This window comes from Sander vitreus, unplaced genomic scaffold (assembly GCF_031162955.1).
Source record: "Sander vitreus isolate 19-12246 unplaced genomic scaffold, sanVit1 ctg506_0, whole genome shotgun sequence".
Lineage (NCBI taxonomy): Eukaryota > Metazoa > Chordata > Actinopteri > Perciformes > Percidae > Sander > Sander vitreus.
Window position 1 is genome coordinate 22,100 of NW_027595608.1, and position 18,181 is coordinate 40,280.

The 18,181-nt window shown below is 43.3% G+C and overlaps 1 protein-coding gene across 1 annotated transcript in view; it reads right to left on the bottom strand.

Moving 5' to 3' along the window:
- The window catches only part of LOC144514235 (ATPase family AAA domain-containing protein 2-like), a 35,213-nt gene extending 21,876 nt beyond the window's left edge, over positions 1–13,337 (bottom strand). Inside the window, exons 1-9 of the mRNA XM_078245431.1 lie at positions 12,923–13,337; positions 11,775–11,863; positions 11,514–11,542; positions 10,633–10,717; positions 9,220–9,295; positions 5,384–5,462; positions 4,280–4,411; positions 3,121–3,187; positions 2,247–2,333 (exon numbers count right to left, since the gene is read on the bottom strand). Coding sequence (XP_078101557.1) covers positions 2,247–2,333; positions 3,121–3,187; positions 4,280–4,411; positions 5,384–5,462; positions 9,220–9,295; positions 10,633–10,717; positions 11,514–11,542; positions 11,775–11,863; positions 12,923–13,084 — 806 coding nt within the window. The 5' untranslated portion in view covers positions 13,085–13,337. The remainder of the gene's footprint in view (positions 1–2,246; positions 2,334–3,120; positions 3,188–4,279; positions 4,412–5,383; positions 5,463–9,219; positions 9,296–10,632; positions 10,718–11,513; positions 11,543–11,774; positions 11,864–12,922) is intronic.
- Positions 13,338–18,181: the final 4,844 nt, after the last annotated feature.

Sequence of the window (18,181 nt, forward strand, 5' to 3'; positions counted from 1 at the left end):
AACACGTTCTGTGAGCAGCACGCACACTCAATCAGCACAGATGATGTTTATGAACGTCGATGAACATTTGAGAAAGGCAGACCTGATTTCACTAAAGCAGCATCAAATATTGTGAGCTTAAAAAAAAGATTTCCATCATTTCATTTGATTTTTGTGACCAGTGTAGTGGGATTTTGTCCAAATAAGCCCCTAAGGCCTGTCAAATATGACTCCTATTAATTCATTTCTGCACCTTCTTTAATCAGACTTAAGTTTACCACAAGACAAGGATCAATCTGAGACAAAGAGTTTACTGAGTCCAGCATAAGAGTTACAACACAGCTGTGGATCCACAAACAGCATCTAAGTTTCCTTGGCAACAGACACTTTAAGTCAGAGCTGGTCTACCAAGATCTCGTCTGAAAATGAACCCTGATCTGAGTTTTCCCTGTGTCTTTATTGTCTCCTCACAGGAGGGTGTGTCCCAGTTTCTAGACAGAAACTGTCATCTTCCAGAAACACACACACCAAGGTCGGGTCTCTGTGTGGTGCAACTTCCTCGTCTGCTCTCGCAACCTTCAAACAATGCCATAAAAGCCTAAACTATTGTTATGACTTAAGCTTAACTTTCTGTGCATCAGAGGTCACCCGGAGTACTTTTAACCACTTCCTCAATGACTAACAGCTCTTTTGCAACGAGCACATATACACATTTTGTTAATAAAGTATTTCTACAATAGGTAAAAAGTCTTGTTGACATTTAGATTTACAAGAGAACAGATGGTAGCATGAAAACGTTGTTACGACAATAAATACAAACATAAACGGACAGCTGTCACACACTACAAAAGACTGCACACAATATCCCGCATGCGTGTGATGTACAGTATGAAGCCGGCTAACGCAGCGTGACAACCCGAGGTTACAACAGTTTTACATTTTCAATTAGATTTTACAGTATTTTAGTTTGGACTTTTGGATTTAATTTTAGTTTGAGTTAGTTTTCAGAGTGTGTTTGCTAGTTTTAGTTTAGTTTCAGTTTTTCAGAAAGGTTTAGGTTTAGTTCTGTATATTTAGTTTTAGTTTGTGTTTGTCAGAGCCGGGTATAATGTCTCAGAAGTATGTAGCTGCAGAATACATGGCTGGAGAATAGCCATGATCTTTAATGATTCATCTTTGAGCTCCTTTAGTGTCTGATGTAAAGCGACTATAGCACAGCGTCAAGTCTGTTCAGTTTCCGTGGTTCAACGTCACGATGAGAGTTGAACACAGCTGCTGTGTTTTTTTATTTTTCAGTAGTGAAATATTGAAGCTAAAAACCTAAACTGAAAGCTAAAACTGCAATTATTTAAAGATACAGTGCATAGATTCTGTCGCCCCCATGAGGAATTCTAAGTAATGACAAGAAAACTGTCTGCGTGTCTACTAGAGCTGTAATCGGGCCTTAAAAGTTAGCCCCGACAAGGCCCGAGCCCAACAGAATTCAGCCTGAGCCTGACAAGTACATTTTGATTGACGGCTTTTTAAAAGCCCGAACCCGTTTACAGCCCGACATCATTCAAATGTGCAGCTCTTTTGCCTTTTGTCAAGAATGAGTCATTTATACATGTTTTACCATCACGTATTCATGACTAACGGAGGCTATCGGCCACTTGGAAGTTGGAACAAAGACATAAAATAAGTCCTCCAGAGGCCAGCCTCCGTTTCACCTCCTCAGCATCCATTTTCGCGCTAATCGAAATGCATCACCTGATCATTTACCGCACAACCCAGAGCCCGGCCCGAGCCCAGCCTGAGCCCAGCCTGAGCCCGGCCCAGGCCCGGCCCGAGCCCAGCCTGAGCCCAGCCCAAGCCCGGCCCAAGCCCGGCCCGAGCCCGGCCTGAGCCCGGCCCAAGCCCGGCCCGAGCCCAGCCTGAGCCCGGCCCAAGCCCGGCCCGAGCCCAGCCCAAGCCCAGCCCAAGCCCGTGTAAAATGATAGAAATTAAAAGATCTTCAGCTCTAGCCGAACCGTTGTGTGCCTTATTTGCACTTATTTTTCCGGAGCATTATGTCGTTGCGGACTATTACCTTCTTTGAACATTCACGTTTTTGTCCTGCACCAGCAACTACATAGTTGTGCACAACATCAACGTCTTCAGCCGCCATGTTTTTACAGCTTGAAAATCTCAAGCAAAGACCGAGGACAGCTGCGTTCGTCCAATCGAAGAGTAGGGACGGTTCATGTTGTCGTCCCCGCAGCAAAGAGCTTCGGTGTCTACCCACTGACCTTCCGGAGACTTTTTCAACGTTTGGCACGTCATCGTCCGAATCGTTGTCCTCGTCAGACTGAATCGACAGCGTGCTCTTAGTGGGTCTGGAGGGTGAAAGGGAAAAGAAACAAGGAGACGCAGGTACTGTAAAGGACTCGGAGAGTAGTTGTTGTGAGTTTGGATGGAAATAAAATGGTAAATCAATGGTCTGTTTCCTGCCTGAGCAATAAATATGCAGGGTATATCCCACCATTATAAGTCTGAGGTGCAGCTTCCGAACAAGGCAAAGTGATTGTGAAATGTGGCAAAACATTTTGTTGAAAAAAAAAGCGAATTAACCAAAAGACTTTCCTCGGATCCAATGACTGCATTTGGACTTCTCTAAAGGAACACGCCGACTTAGTGGGACTTTAGCTTATTCACCGTATCCCCGAGAGTTAGATAAGTCAATACATACCCAAGCACTGCTACTTGGGCGGAGTGATTTGCTCACAGCACCTGACAAGCCCCGCGGTGAGGAGCAGAGAGTAACAATGGTGCTTTTCAGGTGCTAATCACTCCGCCCAAGTAGCAGTGCTTCGCCTTCTGAGAATATAGTTGTATAGTAGTAGTATATAGTTGTATACGGTTAGAAGATGGCTGTGTCTCATGTGACCTTGTTATTTGTACACGCTGTGACTATACAAATCCCAACATGTAAATAGGAAAATGTTAACGTTATTTTGTCACTTATTGGGAGCAGTAGGCTAGATGGAGCCGGTTACCTCCACGATCTGTGCTAAGCTAGGCTAACGGTGGGGGCGTCAGACAGAGTTATGACACGCAGATGAGAAGGGTATGTATGGACTTATCTATCTTATTTCTTTGTTTAAAGAAAAAGAAAAGTCTGACCTGAATGCTGCTCTGCGGGTGGTGTTCAGACCGGAGGCGCTGATCCTGAACGTTCCTCTCGGGAACTCTGAACAACAACGGAGGAAAGGACAACATCAGGGCCAATAGGTCCGCTACAACTCGCACTTATTTTAAATCAAGGCTGAGGAACATCTCTCTCTCTGACGCTCCCTGTTTTTAAAAGTAATTGTTCATTTCTTACACTGCACTGTACATTTTATTCTTGTTTTTCATACTTCGTCTTATTCTATTTTAGCTGTTTTTTTTTATATTCTCTTTAACAAGTGTCTTGAATCAGAGATCTTCAACAGAGAGTCCTCAGAGTTAAAATACTGAAATGTCTTAACATGAATCCAACATCTTATCAGCAAATATATCAGCAAATATATATATCAGCCTATTTATGACAAAAAACTAAACAAACATAGATGATAGGCTAAGGCTATGTTCACACTTGGCGTCTTTTTTGACAAGAAAAAGTTGACTAGGGCGCTTTTTAAGTGAAAAAAAGAAGAAGCTGGCAGCGATACAAAAGGCAGCCAAGAGCGTCTTTTGTTGCTATAACAACAGCTACCGCTACATTATCCTAGCTAGAGCGCTATGTGGAGCGGTGCAAATGCTAACATTAGATAAAACAAAGAGGTGGAGCGAGCTAGAGAAAGAACAGAAAGAGAGAGAGAGAGAGAGAGAGAGACAGACAGAGAGAGAGACACAGAGAGACAGAGAGAGAGAGACACAGAGAGAGAGAGACAGAGAGAGAGAGACAGAGAGAGAGAGAGACAGAGAGAGAGAGAGAGAGAGACAGAGACAGAGAGAGAGAGAGAGAGAGACAGAGACAGAGAGAGATGCAAATCCTCCATCATAACAGCAATGCTCCAAGGTCCAAACGCGCCTGGCTTTTAAAGGGAATGGGAGATGATCTCTGATTGGTTGATTGCATGTTACGCCCAAAACACACCTCTGATTAATGAAGACACTAAGTACAACCCTTTTGAGCCATGCGCCCGGCGCACGGACCCTTTTTTTCCGCCGTCAAACTAGCAAAAGTGGTATTTGGACACGCCCTAAACACACCACACTTCACGCCGTGCGCTTAGATCATTAAAATAGGGCCCTTTAACTTAAATGTGAAGTGTTCTGGATGAATATTGTAACTGACCGTTGCTGGGTCCCTGGTACAGCGACGAGGCTCGGCTCAGTTTGGCGTCAAAGTTCTGGTTGGCGGTGCTGCAGCTGCTGTCGTCGTCTGGAGCCACTTCCTGCCTGCTGTCCTCCTCGCCAGCGACTCCACCTGGAAACAACAGATTGTAGAAGACAAAAGGGACAGAGGGAGATGTTCAGAAGGCCACATCGTGAAAACGTCAGGGGTTTCCCCCCCAGTGTATTGCAAGCCTGGCGGCCCGCCGGGCCTAAGCCTCGGGGAAGTATTCATTCAGCTCGATGGTGTGTTTTGGGGGGCAAAAAAACACCGATACACATTCATTAATGTACTTTTAAGATGTTTGTTTTTTAACCTTTGTCATGAACTTGTTGTCTTCTGCGTTGAAATTGAAAATGAACTTTTTTTTGGCGCTTTTCTCGATGCTTTGATGCTTTTTCTCACTTTTTTTCAACATTCATGGTCAATAAACCTAATTTATATGACATTATTTCAAATGTTTGAGTTAAAAAAAGAGCAGATATTATGAATTATTTCGACTAATAGTTCACATCAGAGCATGCTGAGTGAATCACATTGTCAGGATGCTGTTTTGAAACCATTTAAACATCAAATGCTATTAAATTAAATGAAACACCAAAACTCACTGAAAGTAAATCATTCATTTTACCCGTGAAGAATGTTGCATTGGGTCCCATATAACGTGCATCCAAGTTATTTTTGGGCAATTAGTTTGAGAGAAACACATATTTCTGATATAATATATTTTTTAAAGGTGCCCTGCCACGCGTATTTCATGACTTTGTGGTAACGTCTGAAGTTCTACCATGGACTGTAACATTTTTTGTGGAGAAAACGCCTTTGTTCCCTGCAGGAAGACTCAGCTCGATTTGTGCCAGTTCTCATTAATATTCAACAGGCTAAGCTGCTTGACTCTGATTGGCTAACAGCTAGCCAGCGCAACTGGGCGAGCTCATGAATAGTAATGAGCTCCGGCAACACCACGTCATAGCTTTTGTAATTGGCCTGATTTCTCTGCTTATTTCTTTTCAGTGGCTAGACCGTGAACGTGGAATCTTATCTGATTCACATGTTGGTACGAACCGTTTGGATCCTCGCTGTCACTCAGCTCTTTCTGCGGAGCCACCGGAGTTCTGCTCCTCTGCGCTTTAGAGTAGATCTTCTGCAATTTCATTAAACATAACAAAACACTGTAAGGAATCTAAAGCACAGGTATTAATATAAGTGTATCTACAGTACTCCACCTACAGTACTCCCTACAGTAGGTATTATAAGTGTATCTACAGAACTCCCCCTACAGTACTCCCTACAGTAGGTATTATAAGTGTATCTAGAGTACTCCCTACAGTAGGTATTATAAGTGTATCTACAGTACTCCCCCTACAGTACTCCCTACAGTAGGTATTATAAGTGTATCTACAGTACTCCCTACAGTAGGTATTATAAGTGTATCTACAGTGTATCTACAGTACTCCCTACAGTAGGTATTATAAGTGTATCTACAGTACTCCCTACAGTAGGTATTATAAGTGTATCTAAGTGTATCTACAGTACTCCCTACAGTAGGTATTATACGTGTATCTACAGTATTCCCTACAGTAGGTATTATAAGTGTATCTACAGTACTCCCTACAGTAGGTATTATACGTGTATCTACAGTACTCCCTACAGTAGGTATTATAAGTGTATCTAAGTGTATCTACAGTACTCCCTACAGTAGGTATTATAAGTGTATCTACAGTACTCCCCCTACAGTGCTCCCTACAGTAGGTATTATAAGTGTATCTACAGTATTCCCTACAGTAGGTATTATAAGTGTATCTAAGTGTATCTACAGTACTCCCTACAGTAGGTATTATAAGTGTATCTACATCAACCATGGAGTCAGAGAACAGAACATCAGAAGAGAACGGAGTCATTACTTTCCTGAAGGATGGTTTTAAGTCATTATTATTTTGAATGTGAAGTGGTGATGTGTGTGTGGGGGGGTAAAACACAGTCACACTTTACACCGTTTAGCGTTAGCTGTCAGCATTTTAACCGTGTTTAATCCAGCTACTAGCTAGCGGTAGGCTAACGTTAGCTGCTGTTGAGTATAGTGTTAACTAGCTAGCGGTAGGCTAACGTTAGCTGCTGTCAAGTATAGTGTTAACTAGGTAGCGGTAGGCTAACGTTAGCTGCTGTCGAGTATAGTGTTAACTAGCTAGCGGTAGGCTAACGTTAGCTGCTGTCAAGTATAGTGTTAACTAGCTAGCGGTAGGCTAACGTTAGCTGCTGTCGAGTATAGTGTTAACTAGCTAGCGGTAGGCTAACGTTAGCTGCTGTCAGTATAGTGTTAACTAGCTGGCGGTAGGCTAGCGTTAGCTGCTGTCGAGTATAGTGTTAACTAGCTAGCGGTAGGCTAACGTTAGCTGCTGTCGAGTATAGTGTTAACTAGCTAGCGGTAGGCTAACGTTAGCTGCTGTCGAGTATAGTGTTAACTAGCTAGCGGTAGGCTAACGTTAGCTGCTGTCGAGTATAGTGTTAACTAGCTAGCGGTAGGCTAACGTTAGCTGCTGTTGAGTATAGTGTTAACTAGCTAGCGGTAGGCTAACGTTAGCTGTTGTTGAGTATAGTGTTAACTAGCTAGCGGTAGGCTAACGTCAGCTGCTGTCGAGTATAGTGTTAACTAGCGTCATGTGCTATTTTCTATTTCACTGTTTTTTTTTTTGTGGGAATAACAGTTTTTAATTTTCTTAAATAAACAATAAATTCATACAAATCCAAATACTAGTCTGATGCTGCTCCACTGGGCTGTGATTATGGGGCGTGTTTCAACCAAACCAGGAAAGAAAATGCCTCTGCACTCAATTGGATAGACCTACAACCAATCAGAGCAACAGATAGACCTACAACCAATCAGAGCAACGGTTAGACCTACAACCAATCAGAGCAACGGATAGACCTACAACCAATCAGAGCAACGGATAGACCTACAACCAATCAGAGCAACAGATAGACCTACAACCAATCAGAGCAACAGATAGACCTACAACCAATCAGAGCAACAGATAGACCTACAACCAATCAGAGCAACAGTTAGACCTACAACCAATCAGAGCAACGGTTAGACCTACAACCAATCAGAGCAACAGATAGACCTACAACCAATCAGAGCAACGGAGAGTGTGACGTACAGCATGTTGAGCAACGCATAGTTGTCAACAGAACTGTGTTGTAGACGAGGCTAAGACCGGAACTAACCAGCTGACGTTGTCAGCAGCCTTCAAACAAAGGGCTGTGCTCCTAACCGTCCCAAAAACAAAATATTGAAGAAAGAAACCATTACCGTCCACGATACGTTTTGCGAGAAAACTCTCATTTTGTCTCTGTGTTTTGACGGGGAATTCGAAAAGTTCAACGGGAAAAGTATGAAGGGAAATGTCACAGTTTAAGGTGTTTTCACTGTTGATTTGTTGAACTGTTTCACTGTTGTTGTTTTTTAAGTTCAATAAAACGCAACATCTTTCCAAAAGTCAACGAGCAATCGTGTTCAATAATCATGATTTCAATACTGACAAAGAAAATAAATGTGATCATAATTATTTGGTCCAAAGTGATGTACAACGGTGGCAAAATGCGTGTTTGACTGGGCGCCTGGTTAGCTCACCTGGTAGAGCGGGCGCCCATATATAGAGTTTACTCCTCGATGCAGCGGCCGCAGGTTCGACTCCGACCTGCGGCCCTTTGCTGCAGGTCATTCCCCCCCCTCTCCCCTTTCCAATCTAAGCTGTCCTATACAAATAAAGGCCTAAAATGCCCCAAAAATCTTTACAAAATGTCCAATCTTACAAATCCTCCCACTGTGATCATTTCTGGGCTGGGCGATATGTAGAAAATCAAATATCAGGATATTTTTGACCAGATATCGATACCGTAACGATACTGTAGTGTTGACTACTGGTGCTTTCACAAAATCTTTACACAATGAGATTCTTGATAAATAATGTGGACATAATGACTAAGTGGGTAAAGGCAAATAATAGAACAGCTACAACAGTCTGGTAAGTTCAGAAAATGACATCACTTTACTGTAATGTAGCCTTTAAAACCAGGAAAAGACGACACTACATGCCATATTACGATATTACGGTATCAAAAATCTAAGACGATATCTAGTCTCATATCACGATATCGATATAATATCGATATATATCCCCCGCTCTAGTTGAAATACGTCCACAGTCCGACTGTTTAAGAGCAACGGACCTAAAACTGTCAGCTCGGACAGCAACGTACAAACCCCAAAACAAGGGGGCTGGTTTCTCTCAGGCTCCCAATATGCTGGCAGCTGATAGAGATGAGCCCGGGTCGCCCACTCCCCCCGTGAGAGCCCCCCCCTGTGCCCCCCGCCCTCACAGCCGACTGATAAGAGAGGCAGAGCCCACTCAGACACGCAGACGGAGAGAGAGGGAACACGGTGTCAAAGCCGCTTCAAAATGTAAACAAGGCGTCTGACTCTGGACAGAAAGTCAAAAACAGCAGCGGCGTCCGTTCAAATCCGCTCGAACATAGACTACGTTCAGACTGCAGGCAGAAGTGCCCAAATCTGATTTTTTTTTTTTTTTTGGGGTCAAGTGACCAGGTCAGACACTCAAATCAGATTTAGACCACTTCCATATGTGGTCCTGAATCAGACCCAGGTCGGATTGTTTTCAATGCGGCCGCAGTGTGAACAACCGAGGCGGATTTGATGCGTCTTTTACGTCAATCTACACCGACATTTGTCACAGTTATGCTCAGCTCAGCCTCAGTGAGCCAACTGCAACTAGACTGTGCTAAAGTGCATCCAATCCAGAGTGAAGTGATGTGTCTCCTGACTTCTGAGCATTTAGAAGAGCACCATGAATGCAAGCACACGTTTCGATCTCATTACTCACTCCTTCTTTGTTGTTGCTTAGCAGCCTCTTCTTCTTTATGCTGTCCATGCTCTTCAGGATCCATCCTCTGGACGTGCTGCGGAAAGAGAAGAGTAGAACGAAATGCTCATCGGTCGGATCAAAGCCACGCGGAGGTAACTTGAAGGGAGAGTTTGCTGATGTTCTGTTCTGCCGTACATGCAGGTGAATGTCTCCAGTACCGGGAGGTCTGCGGCAAAATCTCCCGTTGGATGCCTCGGGACGGGTATCGAACAAAGACATTTCGATACCGATGCTGAAACCAATACCGTGACTTTGATACCGATGGAACTACAACATTACGGCAAAAGTCTTTTTTACGTATTTGTCAGCTCGTACTATGTGAGCCTGCGTGCGTAACGTAGAGTTTTGTAACGTTGGACAGCAAGTCACAAGCATTATTAGATCTGGGTAGAAGCACTGACGCTGATGAGATTAGCTCCTTAGGTATTGAATGGCGAGGCATTTTTCGATACTCGATGCTAAGGAGGCACTTCGGTCGGTGCCTAATAAGTATTGGATTCGGTACCCGGCCCTGAGGATGGCTAGCCTCGTGAGAGCGTCCTGATTTCGCGAGCTCCAGATTTCCACTCGCAGATCAGTCTGGCATCTTGAGACGGAGAAAATGTGGAGCCGTTCGCCAAACGACCGACCAATCAGCGTTGGCTTTGAGGCGGGTTTAGGTGTGACGCAACGAGAAGCGACTGTCTAAACAACGTTGCGGCGTCCACGGATGAGATGAGCGTAGCTATCGCGCACCTTTGATCCGTATTAGAAAGTCGGCACTGGAGGCTTTTCTCGGAGGAAAAGATGTTTTTTGCTCTTCTCCCGACTGGTTTCGGCAAGAGTTTGATATATCGTTGATCTGATTGGTTGATTCGGCCCGTCTATCGCCAACATAGGTGGTGATAGATGGATGGTTTATCCAATCAGCTAACCAGGATTTTCGCCCCTTCCCGAAAGTTCTCCAACGGAAAGTTCCCAGATGGATATGGCGAGAAAATGCGAAGGGATCCACCTGGCGGAGTCAGGTTACTGGATGACTCACCTCAGAAGGGTTGAAACTCTGCGACTTTGCCCCTTTAGCGTTTAGCTTAGCGCGGCGCCATAGCAGCCATAAACACCACTGGCTCTAGCCGTTTGCTGCTTCCTGTTTGGTGCTGGAGGGAGAGCACCCGTTGGTTGTTGACAACGTTCGCATGATTTAACCAAGACTTCAAACTTAAGGATAATATCGAACACCAGACGGGAGAAAGACTGACTGGGACTGAGTTTGATGACCTCACACCAAACCATGGAGACGACGGGATTTCGATTTGAAAGCGACTGGTGGCCGGGCCCCACTGAGAGACGTTTGGGACGCGGTGCGTGTGTGCCTCTGTGTTGATGTCTTACTTGGTGCTGATGCCGTCGAAGATGTTGGAGGCCTGATACCTGCTGGTCGGTTTGGTCGGCCTGGTGCTTCTCCTCGGCCCACCGCCTGAGTACACACACACACACACACACACACACACACACACACACGCACACGCACACACACACGCACACACACACACACACACACACACATACGCACACACACATACGCACACACACACAGACGCGCGCACGCACGCACGCACACACAGGCACACACATACACGCACACACACACATAGGCACACAGACACACGCACGCACACACACACGCACGCACACACACACACACGAGCATGCACACACACAAACACGCTCACACATGCACGCACGCACACACACGCATGCAGGCACACACACACACAGACAGACGGACACACACACACACACACAGACAGACACACACACACACACAGACGGACAGACACAGACGGACACAGACGGACGGACACACACACACACAGAAAGACACAGACACACACAGACAGACAGACACAGACGGACACACACACACACACACACACACACACACACACACACAGATGGACACATGCACACACACACACACACACAGGCACACACACACACGGATAACATTTAGGCCTATCTGCTACCATCTGTTTTTGTATGTATATTTTTTATGTTAAATACAAATTAAAACCAACAATATGGCAACACACACATGTCCCGGACCACGGGGGGGGGTAGTATTCAGATCCTTCACTGAGATAACATATTATGGTATGACTTTCTGTGAGGAGTTTAACACGTGTCAGGACGGACTCTTTCTCTCTTTTCCAAAGCTCCCTAAAACAACAATCCCAGGCCCCGATGTTCACTGATGATGTCACTGTCCTTACCTGCCGTGTTCTGAAGCCTTTTGGATTTCCTGTGTTAAAAGATTAATTAATTAATGTTATTTTTGGACAATTTGGATGAAACAATCCTAACATTTCTGATGTAGAAACTTAAAAAAAAAAAAAACAGAGGAGAGTTAAGTAAAAGTCTGTAAATATCATCAGGAAAATGTACTTAAAGTATTCAAAGCAGAAGTAGTAAACTAAAAGCTGAACTGATGACTTCATCAGCGACGGTGCTTCCCAAACAAACATTCGTCTGACCTGATGACGGCTCTCGCTGATTTCTCTTCTTCGTCCTCGGGCGTCTCTGAATCAGCCTGATTCTGTTCCTCGTCTTCGGCGTTAAAACCCTGAAAGAAATACGTCAAACACGACAGACGTTCAGTCAAGTGACACCAACGAGAAGTTAGTGTCACGCTCACACCGCCAAAGAAGAACATCAGTACCAGTCATCAGTGTTAGTGTCCCCTAATACTGTATCTGAAGTCTCTTTTATATAGGCCTTAGTGGTCCCCTAATACTGTATCTGAAGTCTCTTTTATATAGACCTTAGTGGTCCCCTAATACTGTATCTGAAGTCTCTTTTATATAGACCTTAGTAGTCCCCTAATACTGTATCTGAAGTCTCTTTCCCATAATTCAGACACAGATACGGTGATAATAAGGGTCCTAAATGACGTGAAAAAAGTCAGTAACTGTGTTTCAATTATCGTTATTTCAGTATTGACAAAAATAATCGTGATTCTATTTTTTTCCATAATCGAGCAGCCATACTACATTTGTTGTTATGAACCAAAACACAAAGTGAATGTGAGATGTGAGCATTGGATAAAGCCAGGTTTCATCATGTTGTTGACATATTATTAGAGTCAAAAGGTTTTTACAGAAGGGGAGTTTGGTTATCTCTTTTTTTAAGCACTCCGTAAGTCAGGAAACACTATCTACAGCCATAAAATAAAGACATTTCTCCATGTTTTTAGGAATAAAGTGATATATGAATCATGCTATGAATGATATGTAAACAAACCCCTCCTGTATACACCTTCAGATAGGAATGAAACTGCAAAGTTTGGTGTATTTAAAGTGCAACTGAAGTGGAGATTTCTGGCTCAGAGAGTAAGAAAATCTCATTTTGAACAAAAAAATACATTTATGGATATCCACTATTTACAGACAAAATATGTAATCGCATCCTTAGCATCCTATAACCTTGTAGCATATAGTATATACATCATATAGCATTATTTAGTCTGAAAGAAGACATGTTATGGAAGCAAAATAGCCAAAACATTTCACGATATCATTTTTGCCTGTAATACATTTCCGGATGATTTATATTTCCACAATTGTCAGTTGACATTTGAACGTATTCAAACTCAAATGAAGCGTCAGAACTCGGACAGACTCACATCGGACAGTCCGGGCTCCTCCGGCCGGGGGTCCGTGCTCCGGGTCCCCGTTGAAGCCCGCAGCGGGGACTCGGTGGTCCTAACCGGGCTCTGCTGCTGCTGCTGCTGCCGCCGGCTGCTCTGATCCGCGTCCCCTGTGCCTCTAGCACGGAGCGTCACCATGGTGACGCCGCACACCCACACCCACACACACACACACAAGCTAACTTGAAGCTAACACGCAAACCGTTAACTGTAAGCTAGTTTACCGGTAAATTAACGATAAACAAAAGCCCAAAGTCACCAGAATACGGAAATAAACACGTTCTAGTCTACGACGGTTGTTTTGCTCCAGTTGAACCGACTGCTGCTGAGTGTGTTGAGGCGGAGCTGAAACACAAACACACCCCAAAAAAAACCCACCCTTGATCAAACAGGATAACGTTAGCTACTAACAGACTGACTGATGTGTGTGGATTCAAAACGCCGTGATCTGCCGCCGCCTAGTGACGTCATGCCGTAATGTGCGTAAGTAAACAAAAGACTAGCAAAAGAAAACAAATTATCGTAAATTATAACGCACATTTAAATAAATAATTAAATAAATTAAGTTACATATTTTAATATGTGTTTGTTTATTATTATTTATTGTTATATTTCATTATTTATATAGCGCTTTTTTACAACACTACAAGACTGTACAGCGTCATATAAAAATGAAATATCTTTTGAGTTTTAGCTTTTATTCTCCTAAACAAACATTAAAAAGTGAATTTGTCCACTTTTAATAGTTTATCATGGAGCTGGAGTTGCAGTTTATTAAGAAAGTTCAGAAATTATAAATATTTAGACTGATAACTATAATAATAATTGATACGTTATTAATCCCGCAAGGGGAATTACAATTATTACACACATTACACACAGGCTCAGTACCTACACGTGCACTAATGGAGAGACGTCAAAGTGAGGGGGGGGGGGCTGCCCATGGACAGGCACCCCGAGCAGTTGGGGGTTCGGTGCCTTGCTCAAGAGCACCTTGGCAGTGCCCAGGAGGTGAACTGGCACCTCTCCAGGTACCAGTCCACCACCATACTTTGGTCCGTATGGGGACTTGAACCAGCAACCCTCTATTGGATTTAGATCCGGCCTGTGTAATACATTTTTGTGCCTAGTTGTGCGCCAAACCAAAAACACAGGAAAGTGGTTTTTAAACTGCAATTACGTGACATTCAAAGCAGATTATGGCAGATTTTCCGACTCCGAGACTCCGAAATTCCCCCAGAACAAACAGAGAGTTTTCATATTCAGGCTGCTGTATTAGCAGCTGCAGATACTCTCTTAAATCAAACACTTCCGAGGTTACCCTGAACGCACCATTAGTGTCTTTCTGGATCTGCTCCCCTGCTGCCACCGAGCCAGTCTAACAGGATTCCTGTTTCATTCTGTCTCTCTGCCAGATTGTCTCATGTTCATTCCAAGCTCACTGTCCAGGCACTTAGTATTGTTTCTGTCACTCCCTGCCATGTTTTCCTAATGAGGACTTTGTTTGTTGTTGACATGGAGGCTGTAATGCCTCCACTCACATTTAGATTTCTTGTTAAATATCTACTGCAGTACAGCGAATCAAACACTTCCATTAAAGATACAATACACAGAATTTCCACATTAACGAGACTAGACCTATGTTCTATATTTTGTTTAGTTGTGTACTTGTAGTATCCCAAATGTTACCAACAATCAAATCAAACCACCATTGTTATTTTATTTAAGGTGGTGATGGCGCAGTAGATATGACACATGCCTTTAGGGTGGGAGCTCTGGGTTCGATTCCCACTGCGATGCCTCAACCAATGTGTCCCTGAGCAAGGCACTTAACCCCTAGTTGCTCCAGAGGCGTGCGACCTCTGATATATAGCAATTGTAAGTCGCTTTGGATAAAAGCGTCAGCTAAGGGACATGTAATGTAATGTAACGCCAGTTAGTACATTTGGTTGCCTGTCAATGGCGTCATATCCCCTTTGTGCATTGTCCAGCGGCGACATTATGAATCCTACTATGGCCACGCCAAGACCCGGCCGTTAAGAGCAGCATTGGTTGGGGTTATGCATTGACCTTGAGTGGTTTAGGTTAGGATAGCCGATTGGTCAGGGGATAGGACCTGAACAAATCACGTTACGTTACCTTGCGTAAGCGTGGACGCCTGGCCAATAGTAGTGATTGAAGGGCGGGTCTTGGCGTGACCACAGTAGGATTCAGGATTCAGATCCTTTAATGGTCTGATCATCTCAGCTGGACTTGTAGGCCGTTATGTTGTCGGTTAGTTTCATTCATAATAAAACATCAGATGTTATAAACTACATGTGTTCTGTGTGCAGTAATCTTAACGTGTAAAGTAACTAGTAACTAAAGCTGTAACAGATGAATGTAGTGGAGTAAAAAGTACAATATTTCTCTCGGAAATGTAGCGGAGTAGAAGTAGAAAGTGGCATGAAAAGAAAAGACTCAAGTACAGTACAAGTACCTCAACATTATGACTGAAGTACAGTACTGGAGTAAATGTACTTAGTTACATTCCACCGCTGGTGTTGTGGTTGCCTGCCAGAAGCTGTCATGATTCGACTTTTTATCCAGTTAAAAGCCACATTTTATAGTTTTTAACTCATTTAGTCATCGTACAAAAAAGCTAAGTAAAAGCTAGCGGCAGCTTAATCTCTCATTGCCAGACCTTCCTCCACAGCGCTGCTGAGGAAGGTCTGGCTAGTCCACACAGCGTTCTGGGATGGGAGAACAACGTGCTCTGGTTTATTGGCATTTCTTTAAACCAATCACAATCGTCTTGGGGCGGGGCTAAGCTCCGCACGTAGCCACGGTTTCTCTGCAAAATAGCCTCTGGAAGGAACTTGTTTTGGTGGAACATGTGTACGTTTAAAAGTTGTTTTAGTCATGCGGGAGAAAACTCAGATTGGACAGATAGTCTAGCTAGCTGTCTGGATTTACCCTGCAGAGATCGAGGGGCAGTTAACCATAGTCCTCAGAAAGCAGCCGGAGGTTAGAACCCCAACACAAAGAAAGAGGAAGGGGACGGACATCTGGCGAAATTTTAGGCCGAACCGGAACAATCCCGGATGTCGAACGTCGTGGATATAGACTAGAGCTGTCAGTCTTCCTCTACGATACCATACTGTCACTCCCCCCCTGTGCTAACGTTACTCGGTTACGTAACGTTAGCTCACAATGCTGTGAGTGTTTCTCACTCTCGTAACTTATTGTTCATCAGACGTGACACGAGAAGAGGGAGATTAGCTAACGTTAGCCAACCTATTTGAATAGTAATTTCAGCATTCGAATAGTATTGATTTTTTTTACTATTCGAATCATATTTGACTTTCGGAATTTGCTTCAACGGCCCTAATATAGACCAGCGCCGGCTCGACTCGCCGCCAATGAGCCGGACAGTCGGAGAAACACAGATTTTTAACATCAAACGGCTTTAATCAGCTGGTCAGTTTGTTTATAGAGAGGAGACTTCTGCAGATTAAAACATGAACGATAAAGGAATCCTAACCGGGAGAAGCTGACCGTAGTCACACCAACGCTCCGTCTTTAGTAGGGATGCACCGAATCCAATTGAATGACCTTCTTTTGACTGAAAGTACTGTCAAACAACACTTTTTATCTGCTCACCAGTTCCATTTCCACTTCCTCACATCTTACCGCGTTGAACGTCCCACCTACGTAAACACCTTCCCGTAATCAACTGCTTATGGGAATCATTCTCGCACAGTCATTACGTCGACCAGCGTAGCGCGCGGCGTGCAAGCTTAGGGTTGGGCGGGAAAAAACCCAGAAAACCCAACCCTGTCAATAAGCCCAATATTGGGCCAAATCCTAATCCTGGATTTGGTGCATCCCTAGTCTTTAGTTATATTGTTTTGATTGAGACCCCCCCACCCTCCTCCTAGTGGTAGAAAAATCACATATTGTTAAAACATTATTTCATAATGATTTATTGTTTATGTCAGATGTACATAATGTGCAGGACACATGTCTTCAGAGTTCAAACAATTAAAAGAGAACATCGAAAGAGTCCACGTCAGAGCATTGTCCTTTAAAGATATTTGGATTTTATTCAGATTGGAGTATTTGGGACTTAAGACTTAACTAAGGCAGAAGCTACAAATATCTGATATTTGTGTACTATTGTCTTACAATCAATTGTCTTTGAGCAAATGCATATTTTAATTTCACACACACACACACACACACACACACACACACACACACACACACACACACACACACACACACACACACGAGACTCCAGGATTCACTGGAGATTTCTTGCTTCAAAACACGTTTGAACTATTTCATCATCAGGGGTGTAAATACACAGCAGATAAACAATACGCATAACCCAAAAACAACAAACATTTTAAATCCAGAAAATAAAATGACATGTGCTTAAGCAAACAGTAGTTCATTAATATGTATGATTGGAATTATAAAACCACACGAAAGAGAGAGACAGTCTAAACACGACTTGACATTTGTCAAGTGTTGACATTTCTTGATACTTAAAACAATGTTAATTTCATCTAGGATACAAAAGTGAGTCAATTCCTCATTTAAAAAGGCCAACAGGTACATCATCTTAAATGTCCCGACAATAAACCCAGATAACTAACACAGGACTGTACATATTTTATCACGTCAGCTCAGAATCCCAGAATTTTGAGACAAACTTTCACATTCATAGCTTCGAAAAAGCTCGATAAAAACAAGTGCATTTACAACAGAGCTAATTAAAGGACTAAAAACATTCCTATATAACACCACTTGTTTTAAAGTACTCCGGCTTATCCCCAGTTTAAAATACATTGAGGCCAACTTTGTGACAGCGTATTCATAAACTGTAGCCTGTTTACTACTTATCACGTATATTCGTTAAGTATTTCCACAGTTCTGGTGACTTTGAAACAGCCTCAAGTTACGTAACCCTAAACCACAAACGGGACAAGTGTACTTCGAGTAGTAATTAGTTCAGATTGAGTTCGACAACAATAAACTGATAACTGATTATCTGAAAGTTCCCCATGGCGAGATAAAGTGAAGTCCAATGACGATCAGGACAGAAATTAAGTTTTAATCAAGCAAAGGCACCAGTGTAGTCCTTCAAAATGGCACTTTAACATTTTTCATTTTCTGTAGCTATTTGTTCTTTCTTTTTTTGGTATTTCCGTTTAATTCATTTGATGATTCAAATGATATTTATGTCCC